Raw genomic sequence first — 19,534 nt, 5'->3', positions numbered from 1 at the left:
CACATCCCCAGAGCTTCTTAGAACCTCCCCCTTGAGAAATCTCAGTGAGTACAAGGAAAAACAACGCTAAAAATTTAATGAAAGGCCTATCACTGTTTGCCTTTCTCCCAGTCCTTGCCCTGCACACTTTCTACTTTCTACATGTCTTTTCTGTTTTATTTTTCCTCTTTTTTTCCCCCCAAGGCGAGCTGCCTTTTTTCCTCACTCCATCTGCAAAAGGGGTGGGGAGAAGATTATACAAAAATCACACCTCGACAAGGTGCTTGTGTTCCTAAGTACCAGGCCTCCGAGGGGCAGGGCTGGGACCAGGAATCCACTCATTTCAGGCGGGGGCAGCCCGGGGAGATGAGACATCCCAAAGGCTCGGGCAGCCTCTTTGAACATCCTCTTTTCTTCCCGTGCCTGCGACAGACCTCTCTCAAGTTCAAATCCTTGTTTCCTCAGGAATGCGGATCAGGGGGTTTGGCAAGTATGGTTTTTTTCAGTACATAATCTCCGGATGGATGCTCATGACTGACTGCGCACAGCGATCCTGCAAAATGATACTGTTTGTGATGAAAATGCAAACTCTCAGCCTCGCGGCCACTCCAGCTCAAAGGTCATGCCCAAGCCCGCAACTACCTACAGGTGCCCTCAGGGCACCTGGGCACACCCATCGGTACACAGGGAACCCATCAACTACAGGTTACACTCTGTATTTCCCTTGCTCCCTGCCTCACCTTGTTCTCTTTCCTTCCCCCACCTCTCCTCCCCCCCTCCACCCCCCAGCCCTGGCCCCACACAATGGGATTGTTGTTTGCCTCGGAGCATGTGACAGAGGAGTCCCTGCTTTGCCTAGCTCTGTGCTGCAGGTCTCTCAGGTAACAGGTGGCAACTTCCCCTGTTGGATTCTAGGTGTAAAGAAGAATGAGCTCATAGGGGCGGGGCTCCGGGACTCTGAACAGGTGGCAGTTACAACCAGGTAACCCTGGAGGGAAGCCGGCTAGTTAGAAGGAGGCAGCTGAACTCGTCCCTCTGGTGGCTTTAACCCTCGCCCCGAGGCACAGTAGCCACCAGCCATTGCCTGCAGGCCTCTGCAGCGCGTCTTTGCCTCCGATGGAGCACGAAGAGGCCACGGGGAAAGGAAACATGGGCACCAAGAAAAAGAACCTGACCTTCTTGAGGTCCCGGCTCTACATGCTGGAGAGAAGGAAGACGGACACTGTGGTGGAGAGCAGTGTTTCTGGGGACCACGCTGGCACCCTGAGGAGGAGCCAGTCTGACAGGACCGAATACAACCAGAAACTACAAGGTAACCACGAGAAATCCATTGTCCCAGGTTCCTGCCCTCCCAGCTTTCTTTCTCCTACTCTTCTTCCACCTGCAGAGAAAACGCTTAAAGCAGAGGAGGAGATCGAATATTACCTCCTGTCTAAGAGGGAAATAAGAAAAAAATAAAATGGAAGTAAATGTAATTCAGAAACGATTGGAACAAGTGATTGCCTGCTTCAATAGTTCAAAAGCCAATTCTGAATTATTCTTCCTATTGTGTTTTTTTTTTCTTTCTTTTTCCTCATGATAAGAGTAACATTTTTTTTTCTGCTTCCTGCCCTCCTTCCTTCCCCCTTGTCCACCTGACTCCATGAGTGGAAAGCACTGGAAAGGAAATAGTTTAGAAAGCTACAAAGGAGAGTTTATCTCAATAGGTAGGTGTGAGGTGTCACACCATGAGATCCGTCTAGGTAATTGCACTGAACTGTGATTAAAAAGGGGCACGAAACTACAATCATGTCTGTGAAAAATAAAGACTTGTCAGCAGGATGGTGTAACAGGATTTGTTGAAAATCACTTAGGTCTTCATTCCTTTAGAGTGAATCAAGCAGCATCCAGGTATGGTAGGAGATGTTTAGCATGCTTGGATTGAATGACTTTTGAGGAAATAACTTCAGTGTAGTTTGTGATGGTTGTGAGATCATTTGACACAGTTATTATAATATATCCTCTGTTTCAGGCCTTGGATTTCTCTATCCCTTCCCATCTACCCTCTTTTTCCTCCTCCTCTTTTTCTCTTGAAGGTCACTTACACTAGGAAACTTAATTTGAATGTTTATATTGTGCAATGTTTTAAGTATGCACGGCCATACATACCTGTTATGTGAGCCTCGGAACCTGTCTCTTCCTCTGTGACCACATTGTGTGTGAGCTCTCAGAATCCCACCACAAATGTCATTCTGGATTGAAACACTGTAATGAGGCCAGAACGACTAATGGGACAAGCTTGTCCTTAGCTGGTCTCTTTCATAAAAAACATGCTTGCACTTAGTTATGCGGGTTAAAAGAATTAAATCTTTGAAATTCTTACTGTGAGTTTGTGTGTGTGTGTGTTTTTTTAAAAAAACCAATAGCTCAGAAGTAAAATGCAGAGTCAAGTCTTAGTCTTAAACAATAATGCAACTATTTTTTTAAATGGGGGAAGGATGACATTTGATCTTTGAAATTAATTATTCTCAAGGCGATTGATACTTTGGGGAAAATGCAAATGTTAAAAGTCAGACACATTTGTTTCTAATCCTGCCTCTTTAATTTACCACCTGTAAGGCTAATTACTCAAGATTTCTGAGCTTCAGTTTCCTTGTGAAAATGGGATATTGAAACTATGTACTACTATTAGGACAATGAAATTAGATAATTGCATAAAACATCTCATATAGTGGCTAACACATTGGCATGTGCTCAATAAGCAGTAGTTATTTTTAATTTTAGGAGCAATGGATACCATAATGATACCATAATGGATACCATAACTACTTACCTTCAACTAATCTATGTCAACTATTTTCTATCCTTGATGAAGAGATCACATTGAGCGATTCTGGCAAAGTCCACTGCTGTATTCCCAATAACATATTTCTTCTTCTGCGATTCACTGAATTAGCATCTTTTTTTTTGGTTCAGATTTTCCATTAGCAAAGTAAAAATGGAAATATTTTTCACTATTTACTTCCTAAACTTAACTGAAAAAATAAGTCTATGACCACAAAATACGGCCAATGTTTGTTAGTTACTCTGGTAACTAACTTCAGGTTTCTTGTACACTCCACTGGATTTGTTACTGTCCTGTGCTCTGTTGGATCCTGTCTTTGAAGGTGAAAGAAAAGGCTCAGGAGCGAAGCTGTGTTCCTAGAACTACCTATGCTGGAGGAAAATTATCAGGGAGTTTGTAGGAGCACATCAGACCTGTAGGGATAGTCTGACGTTCTAATAAGTAACTTTTTAAAGACGTACAGTAGAACCTCATTTCTCAAACTTAATTCATTCTGGATGGCTGTTCAAAAACCAAATCATTTTTCCCATTAGAAATAATGTAAATTGAATTAATCCATTCCAGACTTCCAAATGATTCCGTTTTAAGCTTTCTTATACACAGTACATGCCAAATGCACTGTTTAATCTATAAGTAAACACATAAAAAGGACATGAAATGTAAATAAAAATTTAACAAAAAGGAAAGGAAATGTACAGTAAAAATTAAAATTTAATAATAATTAAAGCAGCAATTAAAAAAACCCACAAAAATATTCATAGCACAATATTCTGAGATTTTAACAGTGATAAACTGACTCATATATACACATTGTCTCCTGAGAACATGTGACTGACCATACAGATATCAGCCTGAAAGGGTTGCAGATTGTTTCAGATGGGAGATGTTTGAGAATAGAGGTTTGACTGTAGCTCTTAGTAAAACCCAAGTGTGATATCTAATGGGTAATACAGCTTTTATTATGATTCTTACTTTGGCAACAATATAAGGCATTTTCTCATTAACGTTCAAAGCAATCATTTCTATAGGTTTGTGCTCTGGTCCTACTACAATATATCCATTATCATGAAGATGAGTCCTAACCATCTAAGAAGCTCTTTATTACTACAATGTGGAGAGTTTTTGCCCTGCCTACCTTAGACTAGGTAATTCCCTGGGAGGCACTGAATGAAGACCTGAACTGGTTAGAGCACTCAGAGAGATGGCCTGCAGCCATGTGGGGTCACAGTGTACTTTCATCTACTGGAAGGCTGCCTCAAATTGTTTAGTCACTTGTCAGTGCTATGTTGCTATCTGAGTATTATAAGTAGCTGCTCTAACTCTCTCTCTGGAAGGGAGTTCTGTGTGTTCTGGGAAATGTAAGACCTTTTCTCCTGTGCCCCTGTGCTTGCCTCTTAACTCTTAATATACTTGTTCATTCAATTTCTGACAGACATCACTTTAGTAGTATGATATTCTAAATTGTAACTTTTTTAAAAAAGAACACTGGGTAAAAGCTACTACCATGTTTCCCCGAAAATAAGACCTAGAGCATGGAAAGATAAGACATCCCCTGAAAATATGATAAGACCTAGCACAACTTTGGGAGAAAAAATTAATATAAGACACTGTCTTATTTTTTGGGAAACAGGGTAGATTGAACAATAGAACATGGTTTTGATGAGAATACCATAAAATCTTTATGATACTGTGGTCACATCAGCATAGTCACTCCTACTAAGCCTCAAGTTGTACAGTGCCAGCCTATTGTTAGTGGCTTTTTTATTTCAGTTAATTTATTGGAATTGTTATATGGTAAAGCAAAACCAAAACATATGCCAGGAATTCCAACTGCAAAATCATTATGGGGAAAAAAGTCTGACCTTTACTCTACAGGAGCTTAACCGTCTCTTTGGGAAAGATAAGACAGGTAAACAAATATAATTAAGCGACAGGATAGAAGTGGAGGTGAGATCAGTGGGTCCACAAAAGCAGGAGATGATTTATTCAGGATTGAGTGGGAGAAGTTGTTAGAAAACATTAACAGATGATAAGGTGGGATGAGGACAAAGGGGCAGAGTGGGGGTTGAAGCGAGTTTTAGCCTCTTCATTGCACTTACCTTTGTCTGAAATTAAAAATACGTTGCTTGTTTTGTGAAACGTGCAGATTGTTCTTCTATGTGTCTTTGTCCTAAAAAAGTTGAAGAATAAATTCATGGCCTAAAAGATTTCTTTAATAAAAATGTGGAATTTTATTGTAAGTGTATACAAACTCTCCCTGAGGAAGGTTCCCCAAGTAGGAAAAATTTGCTCACTCTCTCTCTCTAATGGGAAAAATAAAATAAAAATCTAAAATCTGCTGAGTCTCTTTGTAAAGGCTGTAGCTCTTTGTCTGATGACCTTTTCTAATCGGACCCTTCCTTAATTTAGGACCCCCATGCTTTCCTCATTGGTCACTCTGTTGCATAGTATCAGTTTCAAAGGTCAAAGCCCATGTGGTGCCCCCTTCTTATCTCCTCATCATCTTGCAACATTCCTCTATCCTCTGTGAAAATATGGTTCCCTCTTCCTGGATTTTATGACTTTTCTCTATCCTCGTGTCTCCAAGCCCCCATTTATGCTTTCCTCTCCCATGAACCCCTATTATTTCCTAAGACTCCCTGTCTTGTCTCTAAAATTCCTTTCACTTGTTTATTGCCTATTACTGACTTTCATTATTCTCCCATCTTTCACTCCCCAAACACTCTACATAACTGTTCCATCTCTGAACTTAGAATCACTCCCAGCATATGTGAGCACTCAGTAACTTTCAAGTAGGATGAATGATTGGAATGATCTGGTTCAGGATGGTCATGAGTGTGAGGCAAGGCATCAAGCCCTGAATTATGAACACTTGTGTCTTCATATGTGAAGATAGAGGTCTCCATTAATAAAAATGATACTTCAGTAAAAAGAAATAAACATAGCAGAGCTTAAAATGTACAGAATTAACTCTAAAACGAATAATTCTTAGTGGAAGCCTGTCTGATTCCCAGCTCTACCTTTTGAGCTCACCAGACCTCAGTTCATTCTTCTTCCATACAGAATGTGAGGACATCATCTCAGCTGCCTAGCTAGCTCAACTAAATTTGAATGGGAACCACAGAAAGTGACCCAAGCAGAGGAAATGTAATGACTGAGTTGGTAAACTACTTTTTTTTTTTTTTTCGGTGGGGGGTGATTTATATATGAGTTCTACATTTGGCATTTGCTCGATTTAAATAGTTAGGAACAAGTGTGTCTGTGTGTATTCAGATTACCCAATCTAATCTATTGTATGTAGATATATAGTTGTGTGTATACTTCAGATGTATATCTGTATTAATTAATTTTTAAAATTAATTAATTAAAAATTGCTATAAAAAGTGTATTGATTAACATTCAGCAACCTTTCTGAAAACCCTATATAATTGATATTAGTGACATTATAAATGCTATGGGATTAATGTTTATGCCCTTCACCCCCCCAATTCATATACTGATGCCTAATCCTGAGTGGGATGGTATTAGGAGGTGGGGCCTTTGGGAGATAATTCCATCCTGAGGGCAGAGCCCTAGTGAATGGCACTAGTGCCCTTATAGGAAGAGATCTGAAAGAGCTTGCTTCCTCTCCCTCTGCCCTTACCAGCCACTGGATCTGTCGGGATCTGGATTTCTCAACCTCCAGAATTGTGAGAAACATATGTTTGTTGTTCAAGCTACCCAATCTATGGTATATTTATTATAGCAACCCAAACTAAAACAGTGGCCACACTAAGCTTCTGGTTAATTTTTTGGCCAATGCATATTTTTGCTTATGAAGTGCCAAGTGAAAGAGTAAGAGTGGAGAGTAGCCAAAACTGGGTTGGCTCAGTGGATAGAGTGTCGGCCTGCGGATTAAAGGGTTCCAGGTTCGATTCTGGTCAAGGGCATGTACATTGGTTGCGGGCACATCTTCGGTACGGGGTGTGCAGAAGGCAGCTGGCTGATGTTTCTCTCTCATTGATGTTTCTACCTCTCTATCTCTCTCCCTTCCTCTCTGTAAAAAATCAATAAAATATATTAAAAAAAAAAAAAGAGTGGAGAATAAAATGTCATTACTGCTGCTGGCAAGACAAGTCAAAAATCACATCCCTGAATCCCACTAGGTCCATGGTGCTTTATGTACTATTATTACTTATTTTTTTCAAAGGCTATCATGTCATTCCCATTAAGAAATGATTGATTGGTTATTTTATGAAAGCCTGAAGTTTTCTCACTATGATGATCATAAAGAACCAGTTGACCTCATGAACTTTATCCAGAATAAGATATTTTGCAATATGAGATTAAATGGTTCAAATAAAAAGTTAGATTTGTAATATTATGGGGCCACTTAATTTGTAATAATTTTTAAGAAAACATACCAATCAGTACGTGAACAGGAGGAGTTAACACTGGACGATTTGGTGAGTTTTATTCAAGGCCAGTGAAGGGTGGAATAAAACGAGTTGTCCCGATGTTGTGCATGTTTCTACCCCAGCGCTCCAAGCCCTCTTTGTTCCTGTCTGCTCTTTCAGCATTAAGGCACTCCTTTCCCTTCCTGTGCCTCCACAGCCCTTTAGCGAAATGGGAGGGACTTGGGTCAGCAATGTGACACCAATACAAACAAGATGTGCTTCATGGTTTGAAGGGCAACTGTGTTTATAAACAGCAAGACAATTTTAAAACTAATTATTTCTGTCTTGTTGCATGCATAGAAACCAAAAAGAAGCATGATATTTTACTTTCCTTTTTTTTTTTCCTCTGTAAAGTTGTTTTGGAGTTTTTAAAAGAGCCACATGAATCAAATAAAGTGTGAGTCCCAGAAGTTTAATAGGAGCTATTTCACTAGACCACATTGTGACAGGAAATTTTTCCCTTCTATAAGCATAATGAGAAATGTACCTGCCTGGCTGGCTTGGCTCAGTGGTTAGTGTCATTCACCTTTGTTTCTGTTGGGACAGAAAAGGAAAAAAAAAAAAAACCCTCTCTTTTTACAGAATTACTTTTTTTTCTGTCATAATCATATTTACTTCAGTATTTTTGTGGGTATTAATTTCCTGGTGAAGGTGGAATTATTGCAAGAATTGCTAGACTTGTTAGCAATATCACCATTAGAACCAGGCAACATAAGGCTCCAGGTTGTATGTTAGAGCATCCCTCTGTAGTCCCCTCTCCACCAAGTAGGCGGGGAGTCCTTGGGGCCAAGGTTACCAACAACCTGGGATCCCTACCATCATTTCTAGACTAAGTGCAGGGTAGCAGGGACCATGGCATATTTTGGCATGGCATGTTCTGACTCCACAGGGGGTAGAATTTGGATTTGAACTCAGGTGCTTTTAACATTTGTAAAATAGAATGTATATAATTCATTGACCTAGTAGATGTTTTAACTGAATGATTTACAAGCAGTGAGAAGTCAAAGCAATATGATGGTTGCATCAAGTGTTATATAATACTAGAGGCCTGGTACATGAAAATTCATGCATAGGATGGGGTGGGGGAGGGTCCCTCAGCCCAGCCTGCCCCCTCTCACAGTCCAGGAGCCCTCAGGGCGATCCAGCGATCCAGCGATCAGGAAAAGGCAATGCCCCATCTCCCCCCTGTTGCTGCCACTGCCGGCAGTGCAAGCCTCGGCCAGCCCTGGTTACCTGAGCTTCGGGCTAGCCCTGGTTGGCTGGGCATCCGACATCTGAGGCTTGCCTGTGCCTTAGGCCAGCCCTGGGTGGCTGGGGGGCTGAGGGGACTGGGGGACTCTGGAGGCAGGTGCACCATGTTCCTGCTGCAGCCATTTTGAGGGTGTGGCAGTCAATTAGAATATCCCCTCCTTATTGGCTGTGGGCACCAGCATCTTTGTGAGGGCATGACAGTCAATTAGCATATTCCCTCTTTATTAGATAGGATGATGACATTCCTCTACTATGATGATAAAGCTTGACCTAATTTTTCACTTTGGAGTACACATTTTTAAAAATTATTGTGACATTCCCCTGACACAGTGTTGACATTGAACAAATGTGGTTTTTGTGTGTGTGTGTGTGTGTGTAATTGTCAGAAAACAAAATTAGAAAGTTAGGTTAAGCAAACCTGCTCCTATAGAAATGGCTTCATGATTTCCACTTCCCACTTTGTTTGGATATCTTGATACTATGTCTTTAATTTTATGCCTATTGTCATATATTTAGTTGCATCTCTATAAAACTTAATATACACAAAAAACCTGAAAGCCCCATTCTATAGCAGTAAGGTGGTGGTGGGGGAGTGGAAGGGAGAGATGGTGCTGCTGCTGCTGCTGGTGGTGGTGGTGTATGCATTTGCAAGTGAAAAGAATGGAAACAAGCAACTCTTTATCTGGGTAAGGAACATTTCAATAGAATTCAATGAAGTCAGCCTAAATTGTGAGTCTTACACATGCAGCAGGAAAATAGAGTGTTATGATTAAAAGCCTTTGTCCCAGATTGTTTTGAACAATTCTTTCTTGATTAATGAATGGCAGAATAAAATGAATTCGCCAGGATGCCTGCACCGAGGCCCTTGATGGAGAAGGTAATCTTGACTGTTGTCAGTGCTTGCTTAAAGGAGAAAACTTCAAGGTCATGCCATCCAGCTATTGCTCTAAGTACACTGAGTCCGTGCAGCCCTCACAGAATCCTCTCTCCCAAGTGCATCTGAATGCTAGGTCTCCAGCGCCCCTACTGAAAAGCCGTCACGGATTCCTGCTTCTGTCTTTGTTGGGGAATAAGTTGAAGACATGGCTTACCTCTCTCAGTGCTATTCAGTTTTATTCAAGGAAAAACTTTGGTTTCCCTTAAGAATTAGAACATATCTCCTTTCCAGGTAAAAAACAAGCAATTTACTTATTTTGTTGCTTGTTGCTTACAGTCAAATTTGTACCTAATGCTGGTCTTTATCATAGCCTTAACTTTTCTTCCCCCAAATCTCAGCAAGTATACGTCCTCATCTTTGAGGTTCCAGGTCACTCACCTTCTTGGTGAGTCCTCCCCTAACTGTCCTACCTACTGTGGTATAGGGGAGAAAAAAACTTCCCCTTTATCCTCCAAGATTCTACGGCTGAGACCTGCAAGTTGAACGGACAGAAGAGAGATTAAAAAGGAAAAAAGTGTAAGCATTTTATTTTAGGTTACTATTTCTACATGGCATGGAGAATGAAAGGTTAAAGTAAGTGGTGCATGATGCCTGGGCAGGCTAAATAGCCATCACAGACCGTGAATTAAGAAAAATTTAACATATCTAAGGAAAAGGATTGGGGGGTGGGATGTACTAAGGGAAGGGCTACACAGCACTGAGCCAAAGTATATTGGGTCCATGATGGCAGCAAAAATATACTTAGGACAGTGAAACCATGAAAGGCATAGAAGAAGCCACAGGAAAGCCTAGGCTGGGCTGCTTTGGCTCACAGAGAAGTCAGAGAAAAGGGGCCCTTAGAGATAGGCTCAAGGAATTAGCCAGGAATGAGCTGCCACTGCCCATTGCTCCCCTGGTTGCAAGTCTCATGGGGGAATGGCAGGGGCGTGCTTCTTGGAGGGAAAGCAAGCACTGGGTCCTTTTTTGGAAATCTTAGGGGAGGTCCAGTGGAGTGTCTTAATAGAATATTCATCAGCTTTCCAGGTGTGCTCTTTCAGGGTCCTGGTCTCCACTGATTGGTTAGTGCCAGAAAATCACTAATCAATATAGCTGGTGCTGTGGCAGCCATGATGTCACTAGTCTGGTTTTGCTGCTTTTCTGGGCCTGGAGCTGAAATACAACTGAGGCCTAGATGTAATCTTTAGGGAGGAAAAGTTCAGAAGGTCTAAACTGCATGAGCAGTGATATGCTAGGAAAGGATATGCTGGGGGTGAGGGTCTTGTTTTCCAGTTTTGCTTCTTGCTAGGCATGCAGAGCTTTCTGCCTGGTGAGCTTCTGTACCTGGCCTACTGTCCTTGCTCAAACAGAGAACTTGCTAGGAGAAAAGTGACAATCCTAAAGAAACACTTACACTCAGGGGCTATTATACTATTTAAGCCCAAAGCCAGTGATAAATTGTGGCGATGTGATAAGATCTAGTAGCCTAGGGGTGTTAAATTCTGTGAGGGTGAATTCGAAATAGATAGGGGACTTGTGGAAGATAAGGGCTGCCTTCCTGAGATTTACTTGCATAAACTCATCTTGATGTTAAGCCCCCATTGCCAGTAATAAGAATGCTCTCTTCTGCCGAAACCAGTTTGGCTCAATGGATAGAGCATCGGCTTGGGGACTGAAAGGTCCCAGGTTCGATTCCGGTCAGGGGCATGTATGTTGGTTGCGGGCACATCCCCGGCAGGGGATGTGCAAGAGGCAGCTGGTTGATGTTTCTCTCTCATCGACATTTCTAGCTCTCTATCTCTCTCCCTTCCTCTCTGTAAAAAAATCAATAAAATATTTTTTAAAAAAACACATAAAATAGTCAATATGTCAAAGCAGCAATATATGGGGGTGTTATGTTCTGATCCCCTCAGAGTCTTCATACCACCCATTGCTCTCTGAAATTGTGCTACTTTATTCTATTTTTGCCTCTCTTGTCTATTTGAATGTGGTTCTCCTTGGGGATAGAGACTTATTTTAGCACTTAAGCAATGCCTGGTTTATGGTACATGCTAAGGTCAATGACTATTCATCTAATGATGAAATGATATTCATTAACTAATTATGGCTATATTATTAGGTATATTTGCCTTTATACTTCTGTCATTCTCATTTCCCCACTACTTAATTATAATCAGCTCTTGGGTAAACAGCTGTAAGAGAGAGAACATAAGTAAATAAATTTCATTAAACAAGAAAATAGAATTTCTTGGCTGAACAACATGTTAGAAATAAGGTGAGGCCCAAAACCAGTATACTCAGGAGCCAAACAGCAAGGTAAATGCCTTGACTTCTGCAGGAGAGTGCGTATGCACACTGAGCAGACTGTCCACTCGGGGGTTTTATGTCTCACACGTGTCATCTGTCCCTCATTCTTGATTGGTCAGAGCTTAGGCTCACATTTTTGTGTGATTAGCTAACTTAAAGGAAAAGGGGGGTGGGGTGTTGACCTTTGTCATTTCAAAATAGAGACCTCCAGGGGAGCTGCAAGTCACAAGAACTAAAATGTGGTTGCCTAAACTCCTTTCTTTGACAGAAAAGATTGTTTCTTCTCACAAATATGAGATCTCAGTTTTAACCATTTGATGGTTTACCAGTTAACACATCCGAAATGGAAACCATCCCCACATGCCACAATTTAAATTGAATTTAATTTTAAAAAATCAATTTGCAAGAATCATATTACTCACAACTTGGATGTTCTTGAATATTTTCAGCTGAAAATTCTCACAAAAAAATGACTTTAAAGTTGGTCAGGGCTGCCACTTAAGGAAAAAAAAAATATCTATATCTATCTATCTATCTATCTATCTATCTATCTATCTATCTATATATATATGTGTGTGTGTGTGTGTGTGTGTGTGTGTGTGTGAGTGGCATGTGGGAAAGGTCTGCCACTTGCATCTATAGATACTTATGGCATACAAAGGGTTAATGCATTTATTTAACAAGCATTTGCTAGGTGTCTATATGTGCCAGGTATTGATTAGATCTTGAGACTATAAAACTAAATGAGAAGTAAATCCAGCCCATTCAGTGAACCAATAATTTTAGCAACATTGTATGTGCCTGAGATATGGCTACAGGTTGAGCTCTTGGATTGCAGATTCTGAGATGAAGATGAGGTTGCAGGAAGTTTATTAGGGAGTGTCCTTGTGACTGCCACCTGGTGAAGAGAAAGGAAGGGCATAGGATTGGGGGCAGAGGGAAAGGTTGCAGTGTGATGTGGTCTCAGTGAAAAAGTAGCCAACTCCAAGGTGAGTTCTGAAGATGAAATGATCCTTTAGAGTTGCTCCCAGCTCAGTGAAGGACCTTGGTCCTTTCAACACCTTTCAAGTTATTGGATGGGTCACCTTGGGAAGGGCGTATAACTTGAGAGATGCTCCTGAGACAATTATTAAAGAGAACCTGTCTGCTGCTGGCACTCCCAGGAACTGGGACAATAAGTCCGTTGTTCCTGAGGCGAACTGATCAGCCCATCACAGCAATCCACACATATTAATGGTAATTATTACATCAGAAACACAAAGTGATATAAGAATTGTGCTGAGAAAGCTCAAGTGTACACTAAAATGTCAAGAGATGTGAAATCTGAAACTTGGAATGCATTTTTTTTTCAGTATCTTTATTGAATTTATTGGAGTGACATTGCTTAATAAAATTATATAGGTTTCAAGTATATAATTCTAAAATACATCATCTGTACATTGTATTGTGTGTTTGCCAGCCTGGCTTGGGGTTGAGATCTCACACTTCTCAGGGGTAGTAACTGAGATCCTTGTTACCTATTATAAAATTGATGTGTTTTGGTTGGTTGACTTGTGGTTGACCTTGTTGCTGTTCATTTGTTGGTGGTAGTTTTTTTTTGTGTGTGTGTTTTTTTTCTAATATATATTTTATTGATTTTGTACAGAGAGGAAGAGAGAGAGATAGAGAGTTAGAAACATCGATGAGAGAGAGTCATTGATCGGCTGCCTCTTGCACACCCCCTACTGGGGATGTGCCTGCAGCCCACGTACATGCCCTTGACTGGAATCAAATCTGGGACCTTTCAGTCCCTAGGCCAACGCTCTATCCATTGAGCCAAACCGGTTTCGGCTCCTTCTTCATGTTTATGTTTGTGTTTAAACCCTGATCTCTTTCACTTTCTTCAGATTACATCATGTGTAGTAAGATCTTATTCATGTATACACGGTGTATACCTGTGCACATTTATTATACACTTCTGGACTATATCCATATAAATTGAATATATTGCATGCGGTTCTCTGTGTATGCTGTTTAGAATCTGTGTACTGCAGTGGCTGATTAAGTTAAATTAAAGAGTCTGTTTTAATTGATTGTGAGGGAAGCAGACCTTATTTTTCTTTTGTCTAATATTAGAGAATGTTCTATTCTTATATTTAAACCAGCATAAACATTAAAAAAAAAAAGGGGGGGGGGAGTTGGGGGAAAGGGGCAATGATTCTTAGATAACTTATTCACAAATTTCCTTAAATTTATCATCACTCTAACTTCATGCATGATTGGCAACCTGCTGTATTAATGCACAATGATAGGAACAGTCCTCACTTTCATACCACAACTTGCTTTTCTCTAGGTTCTGTTCAAAAACCACCTTATCAGTGAAGCTTCCCCTGACTTCTCTCTACATAGTAGCAACTACTACCCACCACCGGCTTAATTCTTTTCATCGTGCTTCATCATTTTCTGGCATGCTATGTATTTCATTATTAATCAACTCATTGTTTCTCTCCCATCACTAAAATATAAGTTTCTGAAAGCTAAAGCTTTTCTCGGTGTTTTTCATGGCTATATTGCTAGTACCTAAAAGTGGATTTCTCAACATGGCACTAGGCAGTACAGAGGTTTCAGGATAGATCATTCTTTGTTGCAGAGCACTTTCCTGTGGATGTCAGCAGCATCCTTCATCTCTACCCACTGAATTCCCGCAGCACCCTGACCCTCCAACCGTGCAATCCAAAATTAGTCGGACATGGCCAAACACCCGTGAGGGGCAGGTAGTGCAGGGAGCAAGGTTGCTGGTTGAGAACCAGTGATTTAGAACAATGCCCGGCACAAGAAATACTTGCTGAGTGAGTGAACAAATAGATAAAACCAGTACTTTTTGTGCAGTCAAAATTTTGCATTCTCAACAATAGAACAATTACAACAGAAAAATCAAATACAAAGAAGACTTGACTAAGTAAAGTTCCCTTTCATTTCAGGGGTTAAAATTTATCTTCTTTCACTCATCATCTGCTAAAGGTTTTTAATAAAGACATTTCCAGAAAATAGCCCTTTATTTAGCTCCTAATTGTTTTGGCTGTGCTATGTCAATCACTGTAGGAACCTGTAAATTCAAACCAAACCAATTTACACACACACAGACACTTAAGTATTTTTCAAGCCAGGTAATTGCTGAATTTCTTTTTGAAATCCACTTCTCTGCGTTCTGCAGCAATTAACAGCCAGAGGAAATGAATCCCATGCCCTTGGCCTGAGGATGAAAAGTCACCCTGCCCCAGGGATTGAGCTTTCAAATTCAGAGCAGCGGAGGGTCTGCTCCTTCACATTCTCACTTAATACTTCACTGGCTCCTTGCCCAAACCTATCTGACATGCAATTATTTCCAATCTATTTCACAGAAGGCCTGCTCCATTCATCTTTTTTTTGGGGGGGGGTTGGCTTTCCATTGAAACTGATAAAAGATTTTACGGTGTGAAGCTTAAGTCAGTAGGGTTCTGTTCAATGCTAAGCCAAGGTTTTTAGATTTATGTGGGCAGACATGAAATACAGCAAAGAGAGGGATGAAAGAACATTTATAATCATATCTGGGGATTTAGTAGCAATCTATCTGGAATAAAACCCTATATAGAAAAATGGTGGTGTTTATATTACACTAGACTCGAGGCTCAGTGCACATTTGTGAACTGGGTAAGGGGTGGGGGAGATCCCTCAGCCTGGTCTGTGCCCTCTTTCTGTCCAGGACCCCTTGGGAGATGTCCGCCTGCCAGTTTAGGCCCGTGGGGAGCAGGCCTAAGCCAGCAGTTGGACTTTCCCCTAGAGGTCCTTAGCACCCCTGCTGCAGATGCAGGAGAGGCTCCCGCCACCCCTGCTGCTCTCACCAGCTGTGAGCCCAGTTTCTGGCTGAGCGACACTCCCCCTGTGGGAGCACACTGACCACCAGGGAGCAGCTTCTGCATTGAGAGTCTGCCCCCTGGTGGTCAGTGCATATCATAGGGACTAGCTGGTCCACCGATTGGTCGATTTGCATATTAAGGTTTTATCATATAGGATGGTTAGAAAGGGACAGGTGAGGCGGGCAGGGGGTGATAGTCAGAAGATCCGAACTCAATTTTTGACTCTGTTACTTAAGGTAAAAGACTTAACCTTCTCCAGAAATTAGCTTTCTTTTTCATATAATGAGATGGAACCAGGTAGACCTTATCACCTAACTCCTCTGCCTGCTCTTTTCCCATTGTTCCCTGTATCTTTAAGTGGCACCGCTACCCTGTTTAAAGTCAGAAGTCTGAGAGTCAGCTTTGACTTTCCATCTCCTTTCCCCTTACACTGACTGTTCACGCTAATTTTGTCTCCTAAATTTCTCTTGATCTGTTCAGTTCTCTCTCTCTTCTTGGCAACAAGACTAAGCTTCACTGCCAACTAGCAACTAGACTGCCCCTAGGAAGTTCACTGCCACTCCACTGTCTCCTTGCCTTTAAGCTTGCTCCTCACCCTAAAATCTAGTTTCACTGAGGCCAAGGAGATCTTACAAAGAGAATCTGACCATATCACTCTCATTTAAACATTCCTTATTGATGTCCTGTTGTTTTAAAAAAAAATCTAGATTCCTAAAGTAGGCCTCGAGATCTATGTCCTGATCATTTCCCTGGAGTCACTTTCTTACCACATGCTTTCACATTTGTACTTCAATCATACTGAGCTTTTTTCAAATCTTTTTTTTTTCTTTCTTTTTTTTCCACCCAATGGACATGCTATTTCCTCTGCTCACAACACTTTCCCTTCTTCTTGCCTGGTGCAACTCTTTCAGGTTTCATTTATATGGAATTTCTTGGGTAGGCCTGACCTCTAGGCAGTGTTATGCTCAGCTTAGGTCACAGCTTTTTGTAATTGTATTTGTACACCAGTTTTAAATATTGACTGATATTTTAAATTATGAAGTGATTTGATTGCAGATCTTTCTAGAATAATTTTCTCTTTGATCTTTTACAGTTCTCTCACTCACCTCCTAATAGAACAGCAATATTTTGGCAACTTGACTTTATTAAATCATTTCAAAAACTTTAAGCAGTTTTCATGGAAATACTGATTTGTATATGTTTAATTAAGTTAATGCAATTACAGTAAGAAGCACAACTAACATAATCATGTTTACTGTTGAACAAAGGAATTCTTAGAAAACATGCAACTTAGATGTTGAATTATTGTTATTATTATTATTTTTTTTTTAGAGAGAGGAAAAAGGGAGAGGGAAAGAGAGAAAAACATTGATTGGTTGCCTCCCATATGTACCCATACAGGGAATCAATTTATTGGTAGTCAATGATAAATAACACCTAGGACCTTAATTTAAATAAATAGGAATCCAGAATTTTAAAAACAAAATAAAATAGTAATCTATGTATGTTAGGAGGACATATATTATTTTAATCATCTTCTTACTCTTCAGCTCTTTTGAGAAACACAACATTTTCAGTGAATTTCTCCAAAACTTATTTGCATTGGCAATTTAGCTTTAGGGTAAAGGGGAGAGAAGCAGATTTTTTAAATTCAGGGGTTTGTATTATGCCAAACAGCACACAAAAGCAACATTCCTACCTCATTTAAATTCTGCCTAAGTAGTAAGAGTGCACGTTAGCCTGGTATAGACCCAGCTTGGTACAAGTCTTTGCTGTTTTCTGCTTTTTCTTAGAGCAGGTCCAGAGCCAAGGAGGGCAACTTCTTTATGGATGCCCATCCCCCCTCCCCACCTTTGGACATTTCCAAGGGAAAAAAAGGAAAAGCAGGTGCAGCCATTTAGAACTAGAGGTAGAAAAATGGCAAGTAAATCATGGTCATAAAAACAGCAGCTGACAGTTGTTGAGAGGTTTCTGCATGCTTTCGCTCAGTTCTCACACCCTCCAACTGTGAGTACTGGTTACAATGCCAGTGCTGGGGCCAGACTGGCTCGGGTTTAAATCCATTTACTGTGGTATGACCTTGGGCTTTCATTTCTGTATTTCAGTATTTTGTGTATGAATAAAAATTCTTCCTTATAGTGTTTTCCTAAGGATTGAAGAGTTAATATAAGACAAGCTCAGTTGTTAGCACAATTTTTAGTACTCAAAAGTAGTAGTGCTTATTCTCATTACTAACACTACTGTTCTTTTTTAAAAAAATATATTTTACTGATGTTTTACAAAGAGGAAGGGAGAGTGATAGAGAGTCAAAAACATCAATGAGAGATGAGAGAGACATCGATCAGTTGCCTCCTGCACACCCCTACCGGGGAGGTGCCCGCAACCAAGGTACATGCCCTTGACAGAAATCGAACCTGGGAACCTTCAGTCTGCAGGTCAACACTCCATCCACTGAGCCAAACCAGCTGGGTCCACTACTGTTCTTATTCCCCTTCTACCAATGAAGCAACTTAGTGAAGCCAAATGATTTTGTCATGGTCACCCAGCAAGTGTGAAGCGGAGTCAGAACTGAAATATATGTCTGCCTGTCCAGTGTAATTCCACTGCGTGTAACACAATGTACCCTGATCACAGCCCAAGTAGTCAGGGGCTGGAGGGGAGAGAGCCCAGGCCTCAGAGCTAAGCACACCAGGCCTGAATCCCAGATCACTGCATACTCTGTGTCACTGGGTAAGTTTTATTCACACCCACTGTGTTCCGTTTTCTCATCTCTAAACTTGGAGTCGTATCTCATTTTTATTTTATTTTATTTTATTTTATTTTAAAATGTATTTTTATTAATTTCAGAGGGGAAGGGAAAGGGAGAGAGAGATAGAAACACCAATGATGAGAGAGCATCGTTGATTGGCAGCCTCCTACATGCCCCCCACTAGGGATTGAGCCCACAACCCGAATATGTGCCCTGACCAGGAGTAGAACTGTGACCTCCTGGTTCATAGGTTGATGGTCAACCACCGATCTCAGTGGACAGAGCATTAGCCTGTGGACTGAAAGGTCCCAAGATTGATTCCAGTCAAGGGCTTGATTCCTGGCCCTGGTCAGCACTCATGCGATGTGTTTCACATAACACATCGATGTTTCTTTCTCTGTCTCTCCCTTCCCCTTCCACTTTCAAAAAAAGAAAAAAAAATCCCCAGGTGAGGATTAACTATATATATATATATATATATATATATATGATAGTAAATTTTATGCGAGGTAAATTTTACCATAATAAAGAAAATAGGGGATAAATATATATCCTTTGATAAGAGGAAGACATTATTATTGAAATTATTGAAATGAGAATCATAGCCTTAAGATCAGCTTTTGCTTATTTAACAATATTTTTATCTTTTATGTCAAATTCCACCAAGAAGTCACTTTAATCTTTTTGTTTTATAAGAGAGAGGAGGTGTGCATGGCTATTCTTATCCACAACATATGTTCCTATTTGAATTGGCAGGTGAGTATTAATCAACATGGATATTATTCTAACAATGCTGTCAGAAGAGAAATAATATTGCTGTGACACCAACAGAACATTTTTATTATACACATTACCTTGAAATAACATTTTCCCCGGGAAATTTGATGCGGCAGACATGTGGTGCATGATAGAAAGTAGCCGAGCTAAAGTACATCAGTCTTGTGTGTGCACATGATCTATAGTCCAACAGCCTGTGAACACAAGGATGTAATTAACTATGAAGGTCACTCCATCACTAGGACAAAATTTGGAACAAAGATGTATTCCGTTATGCTGTTTACACCTTATTTTTAAGCTGTCCTTTCTATGTGATTTTTAAAACTCCCATAAGGTGTTTATTTCCACCCCATCGTTTTTTTCAGCTACTATAATAAATGTTGAGAGTTTGGGGGGAAATTGTAATATACCCAGCAGACCTTG

At 40.6% G+C, this 19,534-nt stretch overlaps 1 protein-coding gene across 2 annotated transcripts in view; it reads left to right on the top strand.

Annotated features, from left to right (window-relative positions):
* Positions 1-936: 936 nt before the first annotated feature.
* Positions 937-19,534, top strand: part of ARHGEF38 (Rho guanine nucleotide exchange factor 38) — a 120,756-nt gene continuing 102,158 nt past the window's right edge. For both annotated transcript variants that reach the window (XR_004982935.2, XM_036409823.2), the window contains exon 1: positions 937-1,291. Coding sequence is in view for 1 of the 2 variants with exons in the window: in XM_036409823.2 (XP_036265716.1) it covers positions 1,096-1,291 (196 nt within the window). In the remaining variant the exon portion in view is untranslated. The remainder of the gene's footprint in view (positions 1,292-19,534) is intronic.

Source organism: Pipistrellus kuhlii, unplaced genomic scaffold (assembly GCF_014108245.1).
Source record: "Pipistrellus kuhlii isolate mPipKuh1 unplaced genomic scaffold, mPipKuh1.p scaffold_m20_p_1, whole genome shotgun sequence".
NCBI classification, from domain to species: Eukaryota; Metazoa; Chordata; class Mammalia; order Chiroptera; family Vespertilionidae; genus Pipistrellus; species Pipistrellus kuhlii.
Note: the sequence above shows the minus strand (reverse complement) of the source record. Positions and strands in the feature narration are given on the sequence as shown.